The sequence below is a fragment of the Mustelus asterias genome, chromosome 13 (assembly GCF_964213995.1).
Source record: "Mustelus asterias chromosome 13, sMusAst1.hap1.1, whole genome shotgun sequence".
NCBI lineage: Eukaryota > Metazoa > Chordata > Chondrichthyes > Carcharhiniformes > Triakidae > Mustelus > Mustelus asterias.
Window position 1 is genome coordinate 68,919,240 of NC_135813.1, and position 15,377 is coordinate 68,934,616.

Here is a 15,377-nt window from a genome sequence, read left to right on the forward strand (position 1 = left end):
TGACGATAATAAATCAAATCCAAATCAAATCAAATATCAAAGATGAAGTCCACACTAATCACCACGAGGTAACCTTTGCTATAAAATCCAATATGTAGATTCCAGGTGAGAAAAGGACAGCATCAGTTATGATAGAGTCTTAAATCAAATGGACAACATTCAGTATCCTTCCGACTGGACTGGACATTAGGCATCAAGATAGGATGAGATGTTTGTGCGTTTAAGCAGAGGACACCACAAATAATCTTAAAAGCATTCTCTTCCTCCTTGTTTGACCAATGCTCAGCAACAAATTCAGATATGCTCCACGACTGCTGCTCTACATCAGAATCTCTCTTGTTTTCTGTCCTGATCACTTCCCCAGCTCAACATCATCCCCTTGTCAATTTCCTAACTTCTCCATTCCACTGCTAAACTCCAATTATGCTGCCATCCCAGGGTTTCAACACTCCTGGACAGGTATAAAGGGCCAACATATCCTTCCTGAAGTTCAATGTTCAAAAGTGGAAACAGTACTCCAAGGCTCTATACAACTGAAGCATAACTTGCTCTCTCGTCTTTCACCCAACTTGAGATAAAAGTCAACATTCTACTTGACATTTTGATAGCTTTTTGAACCTGCCGCTCTTTTAAATCTCTTTGCTCCCCCACAGTTCTTAGCTTCACACCATTCAGAAAATACTGATTTGTTTTTCTTAGATCCCGAGTGGATGACTTCACTCTTTTCCATGTAGAAGTAAATTGAAATAAATTAAATACTCCCTGTACCTCTCAACATGGTACTTGGTGCAAACTCTGATATTCAACTTTCTATTCATTCATCCAAGTTATTGATAAATACGGTGAGAAGCTGAGGCCCCAGTACAGCTCACAGTGGAAAACAATTTGTCACATTCTGCCAATTAGAGTACATACTCGTTATGGGGTGGCACGGTGGCACAGTGATTAGCACTGCGCCAGAGACCCAGATTCGATTCCTGGCTTGAGTCATTGTCTGTGTGGAGTCTGTACGTTTTCCCCGTGTCTGCATGTGTTTCCTCCAGGTGCTCTGATTTCCTCCCACAGTCTGAAAGACATGCTGGTTAGGTGCATTGGCCATGCTAAATTCTCCGTCAGTGTACCTGAACAGGCAACCACGCGATTTTCACAGTAACTTCATTGCAATGTTAATGTAAGCCAACATGTGACACCAATAAATAACTTAAAACTTTACTTCCAATGTCTTTGGAACCAATTTCTTACCAACGTCAATTGGCTGCATCCAAACTCTCTGCATTTGCTATCTTGCTACCACTCATGTGATATTAAATGTCTTCTGTCAGTCCATTTAACAACATCCATAAACACACCCTTATTTACAACATTAACCTATTAAAAAATCAACTACAATAGTAAGACAAGGCACACCCTTTACAATCTTTGCTGACCTTTCAGATTAGTTTGAATTTAGTTAAGTGCTCAATCACTCTGTCACAAACGACAGATCCTTTCTCCAGTACTTTCTCCAGAAATCTCTTACTAACAAGTTTGTACTTGCATAGTTTCTTTCACACTCTCTTCTTAAATAATGATGAGATACTTGCAATTTTCCAACCCAATAGCACAATTGCAGAATTAAGAGCTCTTTCGAAGATTACGAAGGCAATTTCATGTCCTGGATATTTGTCTACCTCAAGTATTGTTGTTTTCTCTTCTCATAAAAACTGTGCATCAAATTCAAAAACCTCTTCCCCATGATTGAATTTTAAGGCTTTCCTTGCACAGCTGGTATTTTGAGTTCTTCCTCCACTGTGAATACAGATGCCTTTTGCTGCTCTCAGCTTTTGCTCCTTTTCCTACTCCACATCTACCATTCCACCATCATCTAGTCTGGTAAACAAATGAAGTACCGAAAGAGTGCTGCATTATCAAAGTGCTGTCTCCTCTGTATTGAACAAGTGTCTTTTCTCCTTGTCTTTACAGTTCAGGTGGACACTCAAAGTGCTGCAGCATTTTTTTTAAAGTAGGAAAGTGTTGATCAATATTACCCCCTTGACTATTGGTACTGAAACAAACAATTCACCCTTGCTGTCAACACACTGGTTACATTTGCCTACATCTGCAATTTCAAAGCAATTCACTGTATATAAAATTATTTTGGACATTTCTAAAAGACATAGTGGCAGTGGTTAGCACCGCTACCTCACAGCGCCAGGGACCTGGACTCAATTACAGTGTTGGGTGACTGTCTATGTGGAGTCTGCACATTCTCCTGGAGTCTGTTTAGGTTTCCACCAGATGCTCCAGCTTACCCCCACAGTCCAATGATGTGCGGGAAAGGTGGATTGGCCATGCTAAATTGCCCCTTAGTGAGGGGGATTAGCTAGGGTAAATGTGTGGGGTTACAGGGATAGGGCTTAAGTGGGATTGTTGTTGGTGCAGGCCCAATGGTCTCCTTCTGCACTGTAGGGATTCTATGATTCTTCTATGGCAAAAGATGCTACGTGAATGCAAAAAGCAATGCCAGAGAGGAAGAAATTGAATGGAATCCTGATTGGTGTCCAGGAAACCTTGCTACACAGTGGTGTAGGCACCAAGTGACATGCAATTCCCTTCCATGTCACACCAATAATTTTAAGTTTATTTATTAGTGTCACAAGTAGGCTTACATTACACTGCAATGACGTTACTGTGAAAATCCCCGAGTCACCACACTCATAGAAACATAGAAACCCTACAGTGCAGAAGGAGGCCATTCGGCCCAACGAGTCTGCACCGACCACAATCCCACCCAGGCCCTACCCCCACATATTTTACCCGCTAATCCCTCTAACCTACGCATCCCAGGACTCTAAGGGACAATTTTTAACCTGGCCAATCAACCCAACCCGCACATCTTTGGACTGTGGGAGGAAACCGGAGCACCCGGAGGAAACCCACGCAGACACGAGGAGAATGTGCAAACTCCACACAGACAGTGACCCGAGCCGGGAATCGAACCCGGGACCCTGGAGCTGTGAAGCAACAGTGCTAACCACTGTGCTACCGTGCCACTCCAGCACCTGTTCAGGTACACTGAGGGAGAATTTAGCATGGCAAATGCACCTAACCAGCATATCTTTCGGACAGTGGGCGGAAACCGGAGCACCCGGAGGACACCCACGCAGACATAGGGAGAACGTGCAGAATCCGCACAGACAGTGACCCAAGCCAGGAATCGAACCTGGACCCCTGATGCTGTGAGACAGTACTGCTAACCACTGTGCCACAATCGAATAATCAATACCTAGGCCCACAAATACTTGACCAATGTCCTGGAGAATAACAAAACGGCTCATGTAATTCTGCCCTAAACTTCAGTCTGCGAGAAGGGGAAAGCAAAAGGAAAGACCCAGGACATTGCAATTGTACATGTAAGTAGGGATTTTCACAGTAACTTCATTGCAACATTAATGTAAGCCTACTTGTGACACTAATAATAAATAAGCATTTCATGGAAGAGCAAGGAGTGCAGCTAGCACAATGGCAAGCATTGCTGCCTCACAGTGCCAGGGACCCAGGTTCGATTCCCGGCTTGGGTCACTGTCTGTGTAGAGTCTGCACGTTCTCCCCATATGTGTGTGTGTTTCCTCCGGGTGCTCCAGTTTCCTCCCACAGTCCGAAAGACGTGCTGGTTAGGTGCATTGACCGTGCTAAATTCTCTCTCAGTACACCCGAACAGGCGCCGGAGTGTGGCGATGAAGGGGTTTTCACAGTAACTTCATTGCAGTGTTAATGAAGTTGTGACACTAATAAATAAACTTAGCCTTAGTTGGCTAGCTAGCAGTCTGTCTCCAGCAGATGTTGTGAAAGTTTGTGCCGGCTCTCTCCCTCCTCACCTTCTTCTCCTCCAACTAAGATGTAAACAAGTCATCCATTTTATACAGCAGCACCTCCCCCGGGTCTGTCTCTGGGGCCGGTTTCCCAGCGAACAGCCTCCCTCCATCCCCCGGTTCTCTCACATGAGGCCTCGGCCATCAGGCGGCAACAACCTCCCGCCTTCCAGCCCCCGGTTTTCATCCAAACTCACCTTCGTCCGAGTCGCGGCCCCGGACACTGCGCTCGTCCTCCTCGTCCACGCTGTCCAGCTCCTCCTCATCGTTGTAATAATCTACGATGGGCGAGAGGAGAGTGGCGGACATCTTCCCCGCCAAGCCGCCCTCCCCTCCCCCACAGCAACCCGCGGGCCGCCGCCCGCCCGCCTGCCTGGGCCTCGCACAACCAACCACAGCGGACCACCGGATTGGCAAAAAAAAACCACACAACGACAACCCTCCACCACTCGCACCCTGGTGACAAGAGGGAGTTCCCTCACCTCCGGTCGCCGAGCTGAGCTCCGGCTGTCAGGCAGTGATCGGGCCACCTAAGCAAAAGGGGGGAGGGGGGGGGCACCAGCATGTGGGGCTCCAGGAAGCGAAGCCCCGGCAGCGCGAGCCGGAGCTGTCAATCATCAGCATTGTTACTGTTACTGTTGCTGGCTGGGGCTACTGCTCGAGCTGTCAATCATCAGAATTGTTACTGTTACTGCTCGAGCTGTCAATCATCAGCATTGTTACTGTTACTGCTGGAGCTGTCAATCATCAGCATTGTTACTGTTACTGCTGGAGCTGTCAATCATCAGCATTGTTACTGTTACTGCTCGAGCTGTCAATCATCAGCATTGTTACTGTTACTGCTGGAGCTGTCAATCATCAGCATTGTTACTGTTACTGCTGGAGCTGTCAATCATCAGCATTGTTACTGTTATTGCTGCTGCTGGCGCTGCTGCTCGAGCTGTCAATCATCAGCATTGTTACTGTTACTGCTGCTGCTGGCACTGTCAATCATCAGCAGTGTTATTGTTACTGCTGCTGCTGGCGCTGCTGCTCGAGCTGTCAATCATCAGCATTGTTACTGTTACTGTGTTGCTGCTGCTGCTGGAGCTGTCAATCATCAGCATTGTTACTGCTGCTGTTGCTGGAGCTGTCAATCATCAGCATTGTTACTGTTACTGTGTTGCTGCTGCTGCTGGAGCTGTCAATCATCAGCATTGTTACTGCTGCTGCTGCTGCTCGAGCTATCAGTCATAGAAACATAGAAAAAGTACAGCACAAAACAGGCCCTTCGGCCCCACAAATTGTGTCGAACATATCCCTACCTTTTAGGCCTACCTATAACCCTCCATCCTATTAAGTCCCATGTACTCATCCAGGAGTCTCTTAAAAGTCCCTATTGAGTTTGCCTCCACCACCACTGACGGCAGCCGATTCCACTCGCCCACCACCCTCTGTGTGAAAAACTTCCCCCTAACATTTCCCCTGTACCTACCCCCCAGCACCTTAAACCTGTGTCCTCTCGTAGCAGCCATTTCCACCCTGGGAAAAAGCCTCTGAGAGTCCACCCGATCTATGCCTCTCAACATCTTATATACCTCTATTAGGTCTCCTCTCATCCTACGTCTCTCCAAGGAGAAAAGACCGAGCTCCCTCAGCCTATCCTCATAAGGCATGCCACTCAATCCAGGCAACATCCTTGTAAATCGCCTCTGCTCCCTTTCAGTTTTTTCCACATCCTTCCTGTAATGAGGCGACCAGTACTGAGCACAGTACTCCAAGTGGGGTCTGACGAGGGTCTTATATAGCTGCATCATTATCCCCAGACTCCTAAACTCAATCCCTCGATTGATAAAGGCCAGCACACCATACGCCACCTTAACCACCTCCTCCACCTGCGGGGCCGATTTTAGAGTCCTATGGACCCGGACTCCAAGGTCCTTCTGATCCTCTGCAGTACTAAGAGTCTTTCCCTTTATATTGTACTCCTTCATCCCATTTGACCTGCCAAAATATCTGGGTTGAAGTCCATCTGCCACTCCTCCGCCCAGTCTTGCATCCTATCTATGTCCCTCTGTAACTTCTGACATCCCTCCAGACTATCCACAACCCCACCAACCTTCGTGTCGTTGGCAAACTTACCAATCCATCCCTCCACTTCCTCATCCAGGTCATTTATGAAAATGACAAACAGCAAGGGTCCCAGAACAGATCCCTGGGGCACACCACTGGTGACCGACCTCCATTAAGAAAAAGACCCACCTATACCCACTCTCTGCCTCCTTTGGGCAAGCCAGTTCTGGATCCACAGGGCAGCAGCCCCTTTGGAACCCATGCCCTCTCACTTTTTCTAGAAGCCTTGCATTGGGGACCTTATCGAACGCCTTGCTAAAATCCATATAAACCACATCTACCGCTTTCCCTTCGTCAACGTGTTTAGTCACATTTTCGAAGAACTCCACCAGACTCGTAAGGCACGATCTGCCTTTGACAAAGCCATGCTGAGTATTCTTGAGCATACTAAACCTCTCTAAATGCTCATAAATCTTGTCCCTCAGGATCTTCTCCATCAGCTTACCAACCACTGAGGTTAGACTCACCGGTCGGTAAATTCCTGGGCTATCCCTATTCCCCTTCTTGAAAATAGGAACCACATCCGCAATCCTCCAATCCTCCGGCACCTCACCCGTCTCAATCGACGACGCAAAGATCATCGCCAGAGGCTCTGCAATCTCTTCCCTCGTCTCCCACAGTAACCTGGGGTACATCCCATCCGGACCCGCAGCAGTGTTATTGTTACTGCTGCTGCTGCTGCTGCTGCTGCTGCTGGAGCTGTCAATCATCAGCATTGTTGCTGGGGCTGGCTGGTGCTGCTGCTGCTGGCTTGTGCTGTTGCTGGAGCTGCTGCTGTGCTACTGTCAAAGTTGCTGGTAGCTAGTGCTGCTGGGGCTGCTGGAGTTATGATTACTGTTGCTGGCTGGTGCTGCTATGCTGCTGCTGGTGCTGCATGTCCCTGTGCTGCACCTCCACCAGTCATGTTTGCAATCATTTCAATAACTAAAGTTTAAAAGTTTATTAGTGTCACCAGTAGGCTTACATTAACACTGCAATGACGTTACTGTGAAAATCCCCGAGTCGCCACACTTCAGCGCCTGTTCGGATACACTGAGGGAGAATTTAGCATGGCCAATGCACCTAACCAGCACATTTTTCGGACTGTAGGAGGAAACCCAGGCAGAATATGCAGACTCCACACAGACAGTCATCCAAGCCAGGAATTGAACCCGGGTCCCTGGTGCTGTGAGGCAGCAGTCCTAACCACTGTGCAACACTTGGATATGGTCTTTGGATTAGGCACTTTACGGCCTTCCCAACTGAACATTGAGTTCAACAACTTCAGAGTGTGAACTCTCCCCTCCATCTCCACCCTATTTCCATTTATTTCATTCATTTCTTCTTTTCATCCCATTCGTCCCATTTTTATTACTTCATATTCTTAATTTTATTTTTCCACTCTTGAAATCTCACTCCCTTGTCTTCCAACCTCACCGCCGCCCCCCCCGCCCCCCCCCCCCGCCGCCCCACCCCCCAGGCCAAATGCTACATTCCTCAGGAAGCTTCTAACAATCTGTATCTTTGTTCTGCCATCCACACATTCCGATCTCTTAAAAGATGCTCTGAGCACCTTTCTCAACCTTTATCATCACCATTTCCATTCCCTTTGTCCCATTATAGCACCCACTGCCCCTCCCCCCCCCCCCCCCCCCCCCCCCCCGCCATAGTACAAATCTTGTCCTATTGTCTTTGCTTTATTTCTGTCAAGACTCGAAACGTTGGCTCTATTCTCTCTCCACAGATGCTGTCAGACCTGCTGAGTTTTTCCAGCATTTTCTGTTTTGGTTTCAAATTCCTGCCTTCCTGCCTTTATCTTGATACTGGTCCGACTTGTGGGGACCATGAATTGGATTCAATTTGAATTTTGTTTTTGGAGGAAGCAAAGGAATGGATTTGGGTTTGCCCGGTCCATTCCAGGCATTGGCTTTGTAACTTGATTCTGTGCATTGACATAATAATCCCCGCAGCCCATTTTGCATGCCTTGATTTGATTTGATTTGATTTATTATTGTTACATGTATTAACATACAGTGAAAAGTATTGCTTCTTGCGCACTGTACAGACAAAGTATACCGTTCATAGAGAATGAAACGAGAGAGTGCAGAATGTAGTGTTACAGTCATAGCTAGGATGTGGAGAAAGATCAACCTAATGCAAGGTAGGTCCATTCAAAAGTCGGATGGCAGCAGGAAAGAAGCTGTTCTTGAGTCGGTTGGTGCGTAACCTCAGACTTGCGTCTTTTTCCCGACAGGAGAAGGTGGAAGAGAGAGTGTCCAAGAGCGTGGAGTCCTTAATTACGCTGGCAGCTTTGCTGAGGCAGCAGGAAGTGTAGACAGTCAATGGATGGGAGGCTGGTTTGCGAGATGGATTGGGCTATATTCACAACCTTTTGTAGTTCCCTGCGGTCTTGGGCAGAGCAGGAGCCATACCAAGCTGTGATACAACCAGAAAGAATGCTTTCCATGGTGTATCTGTAAACGTTGGTGAGAGTTGTTGCTGACATGACAAATTTCCTTAGTCTTCTGAGAAAGTAGAGGCGTTGGTGGGCTTTCTTAACTATAGCGTTGGCATGGGGGGACCAGGACAGGTTGCTGGTGATCTGGACACTTAAAAACTTGAAGCTCTCGACCCTTTCTACTTCGTCCCCGTTGATGTAGACAGGGGCATGTCCTCCTTTACGCTTCCTGAAGTCGATGACAATCTCCTTCATTTTGTTGACATTGAGGGGGAGATTATTGTTGCTGCACCAGTTCACCAGATTCTCATCTCATTCCTGTACTGTCTCGTCATTGTTTGAGATCCAACCCACTATGGTGGTCTTGTCAGCAAACTTGAAAATCGAATTGGAGGGGAATTTGGCCGCACAGTCATAGGTGTATAAGGAGTATAGTAGGGGGCTGAGAACACAACCTTGTGGGGCACTGGTGTTGAGGACGAGGATGCCGTGTTTGCTATGTAAGGTAATTAGACATACCCACTGACCATGGGCATCTCTGATTCAGGTGGTTATAAAGCTAAAGGGCTCCATTCCATATCAAGCATAGGGCAAGACAAGGAGGAAAGCTCTCCAAAACGAGGATTGAACCCATGCCATTGGCATTATGCTGCACCACACTCAAGCCATTTTTTAAAGATAGATTTTATGACGGATTGTTCTTCACCATCGATCTGAAACATAACTATGTTCCTCTCTTCACAGATCTCGCCTGACCTGCCAAGTGCTTTCTGTTCTTTTATTTTTTTCAGGTTCCTACTTCTACAGTATAAGATTTCAGATCATCTTGGGGGACAAATTCTGTGCAACATGTCCCCAGTTTATTGGAATTTATTATCTTCCCTTTGGTTCAAGTATGACTGACTGCTTATTGGTAGAATCTCCCTTAACCCTGTCCCTACATAAACAAAATTGTAAAGCAAATAAATTGTAATGCAACACTAATTAATAAGTTTGCTTAATTTGAAATGCCTTGAAAATAACATGACATCTGAATTTAAAAGGTCATCTCAGTTCTTTGGCCTGTGACTGATGCATCCTCAACATCAGTGAAGATGATAGTAAGATGACTCCATCCCCCAATTATAGAAACTTAGAAGATAGGAGCAGAAGGAGGCCATTTGGCCCTTCGAGCCTATTCCGCCATTCATTACAATCATGACTGATCATCCAACGCAATAGCTTTCTCCCCATAACTTTTGTTCCCATTTGCCCCAAGTGCTATATCTAGCCACCTCTTGAATACATTCAATGTTTTGACATCAGCTACTTCCTGTGGTAATGAATTCCACAGGCTCACCACTCTTTGGGTGAAGGACTGTCGCCTCACCTCCGTCCTAAATGGTCTACCCCAAATCCTCAGACTGTGACCCCTGGTTCTGGACTCCCCCACCATTAGAAACATCCTCCCTGCATCTACCCTGTCTCGTCCTGTTAGAATTTTTAAAGTCTCTATGAGATCCCCCCTCATTCATCTGAACTCCAGTGAAACCTAGTTTATGGGATAAGTGGTGCCCCATTGTGGTTCCCAAAACTTCAAAATGATCACACTTTTAGACACAAAACACTGCAGTTTTCTTCAAACTTATTTCACAGATCTCACCATGTATTGTGGACTTATACATCATTGCTGGGCACTGGACTGTCGTGCTGTAGTGAGCAATGAAGCACTTAGGATATACGTGCAAATAACAATCTAGCTCCTAATTATTTACAAATTATATAACACCCGTAAAATTCTTTTAAAGCCAGTTAAAGGAATGCTTGCATTTCCTGCAGTGTGTAAATTTTAGCTTGGGAGAAAAAATAGTAAAGTATAATTTTAGTCATGCTGTATTCCAGTGAAGCCATGGCAAATATGCAATTTGATGTTGAATGCCTTTCTTGCCTCCAAAAGGTGTGTCAACCACCTTGTTACTGTGTGCCTCATAATGTTCAGAGTTTCTGGGGCGAGGCCAGAAATTCTCTGAAGAAACCAGTTGCTCAGCCATAATCTCATTGCTCTGAAGCGAGTCTGTCTTTCTTTGCGATTTTCTTATTTGGTTGGTTGAGAGGGGATGTATTTCTACCCAATCACATTTATTGACGAACCAATTTAGGCATTTTGTTACACCAATAACATTCAAATCTTCTGTTAATCATATTTATTTTCACTAAACTTTTCTGCGCATTTTCCTCTTCTGGGGGAGGGGATCATTTTGATTTTTGCTATAGCATAAAATGAGAAATGTTGGAACAAAGTCAATCATCCAAAAATGAGTTGATTTTGCAATCCTACAAGCTCTCTCTCCTCCATTTTTGCCCTTTTGAGCATTCCCAATTTTTGTTGCTCCGCTATTGTTGGCCATGTCTTCAGATGCCTACGGGCCGTGGGCTCTGGAATTCCCCTGTTCTATCTCTTGCGCCTGTACCTCTCACTCCTGATTTTAAAATGTTCCATAAAACCTCTTTGACCAATTGATTACTGGTTCAAATAGCTCATTCCGTGGTTTGGTGTCACATTTTGTCTGATGGTGCTCACATGAAGCCGTGTGGGATATCTTTAAGTCGCAATATAAATGCTATCTGTTGTTGTTGAATAGATTGGCAGAAACTTGAAAATCCTTACACCCTGCACCAGGGTGTGTTACTCCGATACCCTGCCTTTCTTACACTGACTTGTCCTTAGCCAGGTGGACCTGGATAGGGAACATGCTTTGTTTGCTGCAAGCCTTTTGCAACTGCGGACACTGCAGTTGTATAATCACTTGAAATAATGAAATATCCATCTAATAAATGTTAATCCTCAATTAGTTTGGTTCAACCTCATTAGATTATTATTAGTGGTGCATTCTTAAATGGGGCTATTAGCGTACTGATTTATGTCCATACACATTCAGGAACATTGTTACCTTGCCCAGTTTAATTAAAATAAGCAAAATCCTGCCTCTTGTGGCTTTGGGAAATATGTCAATGTATCAGAGGTGGAAAAATTGGGTTTGTTTTCTGTATATATTTTTGCATTTCCAGTCTAAAGCGTAGTTCACAAATGCTAGACAGAAAACTTAAGTTTTGCAACAATGTTCACTTCCTGTTCAGAAGCCTTACTTCCTGTTGTCACAATCTGAGTATAATTTATCCTGAGTTCAATGCTGCATGATTCAATTTAAGGGTCAATTTCTCACTTAGCTGTTCTATTTACTCCACCTAATTCAAATGTTTGGATTTTGTTTAGTTAAAGCAGCTTTGAGTTATCAGAAATAGATTGTCATGTTAATATTTATCATGAAAATTTCAATGAAATAATTCTGTTTGGAAAAAACTAAGTAAATTAACATTTTATAGAATAGAAAATTCCTGTCTAACAATCCCACTATTGTTCCAAAGCAATAAATTAAAACCATTTAGGCATTAATGGTTTGACAACATGAGTGACCCAGCTCTGCTCACTGCCTTATTATACCATTTTCTCAGGCATTTTTGTGACTCACTACATGGTTAAAATTCCGTGAATTAATTGAATTATTGTCACTAATACATATGCAGGTTTCCATGTCATCACTCATGTCAGTCAGATTTTACACAATGAAAGTCACAGAGCTTGATACTTCTGATGAGGTCAAAATGACTTTTAGGATCACAAAGGCTCATCCTCATCGTCTTTGGCAATCTCTTTTGTCGAGAATGATTCCTCCTTGAGAATGGTTGGGTTGAAGTGAGATGCCGATGTTTGATGTGGGTTTGCACATGAGCCCTATTTCAGCCTTGCAGACTCTCCTACAAGAGGACAGCGGTTGTCGAACAGTGGAGGTGGAAAAATGTTGGCTCGACCCTCTCTTTCCATCTCTCTGGCCATTGTCTCTCAGTGGCCGCTCTTTTTGATTGGAAGTTCTTGATGATGGATCACCACTTTGGTCACGAATGGGCATTAAGGTTCCCATGTGTTGATTTTAATAGAGCAGATCTTCAAAGAGATTGAAGTTGTCTTTGAAGTATTTCCTTTAGCCCCCACCTGGATGAGCTCCCTGGCATATCTCTGAGTAGACCATCTTTTTGGGTAGCCTTGAACTGGGCATTCTGACAATATACCCATCCATTTCAGCTGATGTGAGATTGTCATGATCTCCATGTTTGACATCTCTGTGTTTTAGAGGATGGTAAGAAGTCTCACAACACCAGGTTAAAGTCCAACAGGTTTATTTGGCAGCACAAGCTTTCGGAGTCTCAGGCTCCTTCATCAGGTGAGTGAGGAGCTGTGTTCACAAACAGGGCATGTAATTGTGTATATGCCCTGTTTGTGAGCACAGTTCCCCATTCACCTGATGAAGGAGCCTGAGACTCTGAAAGCTAGTGCTGCCAAATAAACCTGTTGGTCTTTAACCTGGTGTTGTGAGACTTCTTACTGTGCTTACCCCAGTCCAATGCCAGCATCTCCACATCTTTAGAGGATGCTCATGCTTGCTCTTGATTTGCAAGATCTTTCTAAGATGGTGCTAATTATTTTATTCTCGGGCCTTGATATGGCATCTATAAGATATCCAAGCTTCAGCACCATGGAGAAGCATGGGAAGAACCACTGCCTGATGGACTGGGTTCGAGGGATTAGCAGGATAAATATGTGGGGTTACGGGGATAGGGCCTAGGTGGGATGATTGTCGATGCAGACTTGATGGGCCGAATGGCCTCCTTCTGCACAGTAGGGATTCTATGATTCTATGACTGAATGTCGTCTGAAATCACGATCCTTGAAAACTTTAGTATGTAATTTAGTTACTACATCGTTGAGTTATTACTGAAAAGCTGAACTTGTTACATGGGGATTCAGTGGTGTACCTCTACATCAACACCAGCTTTTTTGGGATAGGCAACTTCCAAGATTTGGGAAGAGAAGGACATTTTCCAACACTCCAGCATGAACCTGAATTAAAGGTATTGGATTTGGTACAGGTTGGTAAAAGACCTTGGCCTCAGTGGTGTTTGTGAAAAGTCCAATGCTCTTGTGGGCTTCAGTGAAGAGGCCAACTATCTGTTGTATTTCTTCTTCAGAGTGAGCACTAATTTGTGCATTATCAGCATATTGTGGTCCTATTACAGAAGTATGTTAGTTTTGGCCTTCAGCACATTAAGGTTGAATATTAATAGGATATAAGCTGATTGGTGAAGCCAAAACCCTTGAACTGAATGGCTTGCTAGGTTATTTCAGAGGGCATTTGAGAGTGAACCACATTGCTGTAGCTCTGGAGTCACATGTAGGCCAGACCAGGTAAGGGTAGCGCATTTCTTTCCTTGAAGGATATTAGTGAACCAGATGGATCTTTACGACAATCGATAATGGTTTCACAGTCCTCACTAAACTTATTAGATTTATTGAATGCAAATTTTATCTTCTGCCATGGTAGGATTCAAACCCAGTCCCCAGAGGATTACCCTGGGTCTCTTGGTTCAGTGACAAAACCACTGCCTCTCCCTTGGAGGGAGAGCCTCCAGGGCTCTTGCTGGCAAGAATCACATGCAGTCTAAGACATTAATAGTCTTGACAGCAGCAGTGCCTGTGTTGGTTTGCGCGCCAGCTACATGAAGACTAAGACAGTGACGGTTGGAAGGTAACAAGGTACTTGCATCACCATCGGGCAAAAGAACATCAATGACGTTGACCACTTCCCCGAGGCAGCAAGATCTCCATGGAGGGCTGACCTGCAGCACGCTGGTTATTCCCCTGGTAGGCTGGAAGGCACAATGGGATTCTGGAAGGGCCTCTGCAATTGGTAAGAGGTTATTAAGAAGTACCCCAACTTTGCCAACAATTGAGAGTAATTGTTTCAGTAATTGTGTTGTTCCTGTATAGTCTAACCTGTCTCCTTTCTAGAAGATTGTGATCACTTGAAAATTCTTCATTCAGCTAGAGCTTCATAAAGATGGCAGGCAGCTGAGAGATCAGCATGTCCTCTCTATGTTTCAGTACTTTGCAGTGATATATTTCAGGGCCAGAAGCTTTGTTATTTTTCATCTGGTTTGACAGCAGTTATTACTTCATTCAATGTTGAATCACCATCTAGTTCACTTCTGATTGTATGTTGTGGGAGGTTCTGCAGCAGGTGCATATCCACTATGGAGTCCTGATTCAGTGGTTTTACATAGATGTTAATCCTGTCCCTATCTTTGAATAGAGCCTTGTCCTCTTTCAATCTTACCGGTGTTGGTCTGTGTGTTGAGGATCCATAGATCTCTTTGGTTGCCTTGAAAAAGATACATATTCCCTGCACATCGACAAGGAGTTGAATTTGCTCAGCCTTCTCTGTCCACTCTTTGTTCTTCAAATCATGGGTTCTTCTTCAAAACCTCAGCTTTATCTGCGTGGTGGGTGGGCTTCTTTTCTGTAGAGTTTGGATCCGGTTGCCAGGTTTGGATTGCTGTCCATTTACAATCCACGGCTTTGCATATATCTGCATTGCCATCATCAAACCAGCCTTGCTGCCTTTTAATGATGTGTCCAAGGATTTAGTCACATGCACGAGTGATGACCGATTTCAATGATTATTCAAAATCTTGGACGTTGCTGGATGGTGTGACCATTAATTCCTATAGTTTCCAATTGATTTCCTCTTAAAATTCTTGAGCTTACTGTCATTTAACAAGCCTCAAGCCACTCACAGGCTCCCATCGACACCCATTCAAAATGGACTGACATGAGACCTCAACCTATTGTGGACCTTTTATAAACTGTGATGCCTGGAGTTGGGCATCTGCATTGACAATCATCCCAATTTTAATCTATTCTTTGGAAACCTTCCTTTTAGTGAATTGAATGTTTTGAATGAAAGGAATATTTTGGCAAATGTTCCACAATATATTGTGCTAAACCAGTGAACATTTAAGATGTACTATTCCCTAAAGGTCAGAAAGTCTGAATTATGTATTAAATTTACTATATATATTGCATTCCTTATTTGTGCATCATC

The 15,377-nt window shown here is 44.6% G+C and overlaps 1 protein-coding gene across 3 annotated transcripts in view; it reads right to left on the reverse strand.

Annotated features, from left to right (window-relative positions):
• Positions 1-4,387, reverse strand: part of suds3 (SDS3 homolog, SIN3A corepressor complex component) — a 65,916-nt gene extending 61,529 nt beyond the window's left edge. For 2 of the 3 annotated variants that reach the window (XM_078226983.1, XM_078226982.1), the window contains exon 1: positions 4,049-4,387. In XM_078226983.1, coding sequence (XP_078083109.1) covers positions 4,049-4,160 — 112 coding nt within the window. In that variant the 5' untranslated portion in view covers positions 4,161-4,387. The remainder of the gene's footprint in view (positions 1-4,048) is intronic. The other variant, XM_078226984.1, reaches the window with a different exon arrangement.
• Between the last annotated feature and the right edge of the window lie 10,990 nt (positions 4,388-15,377).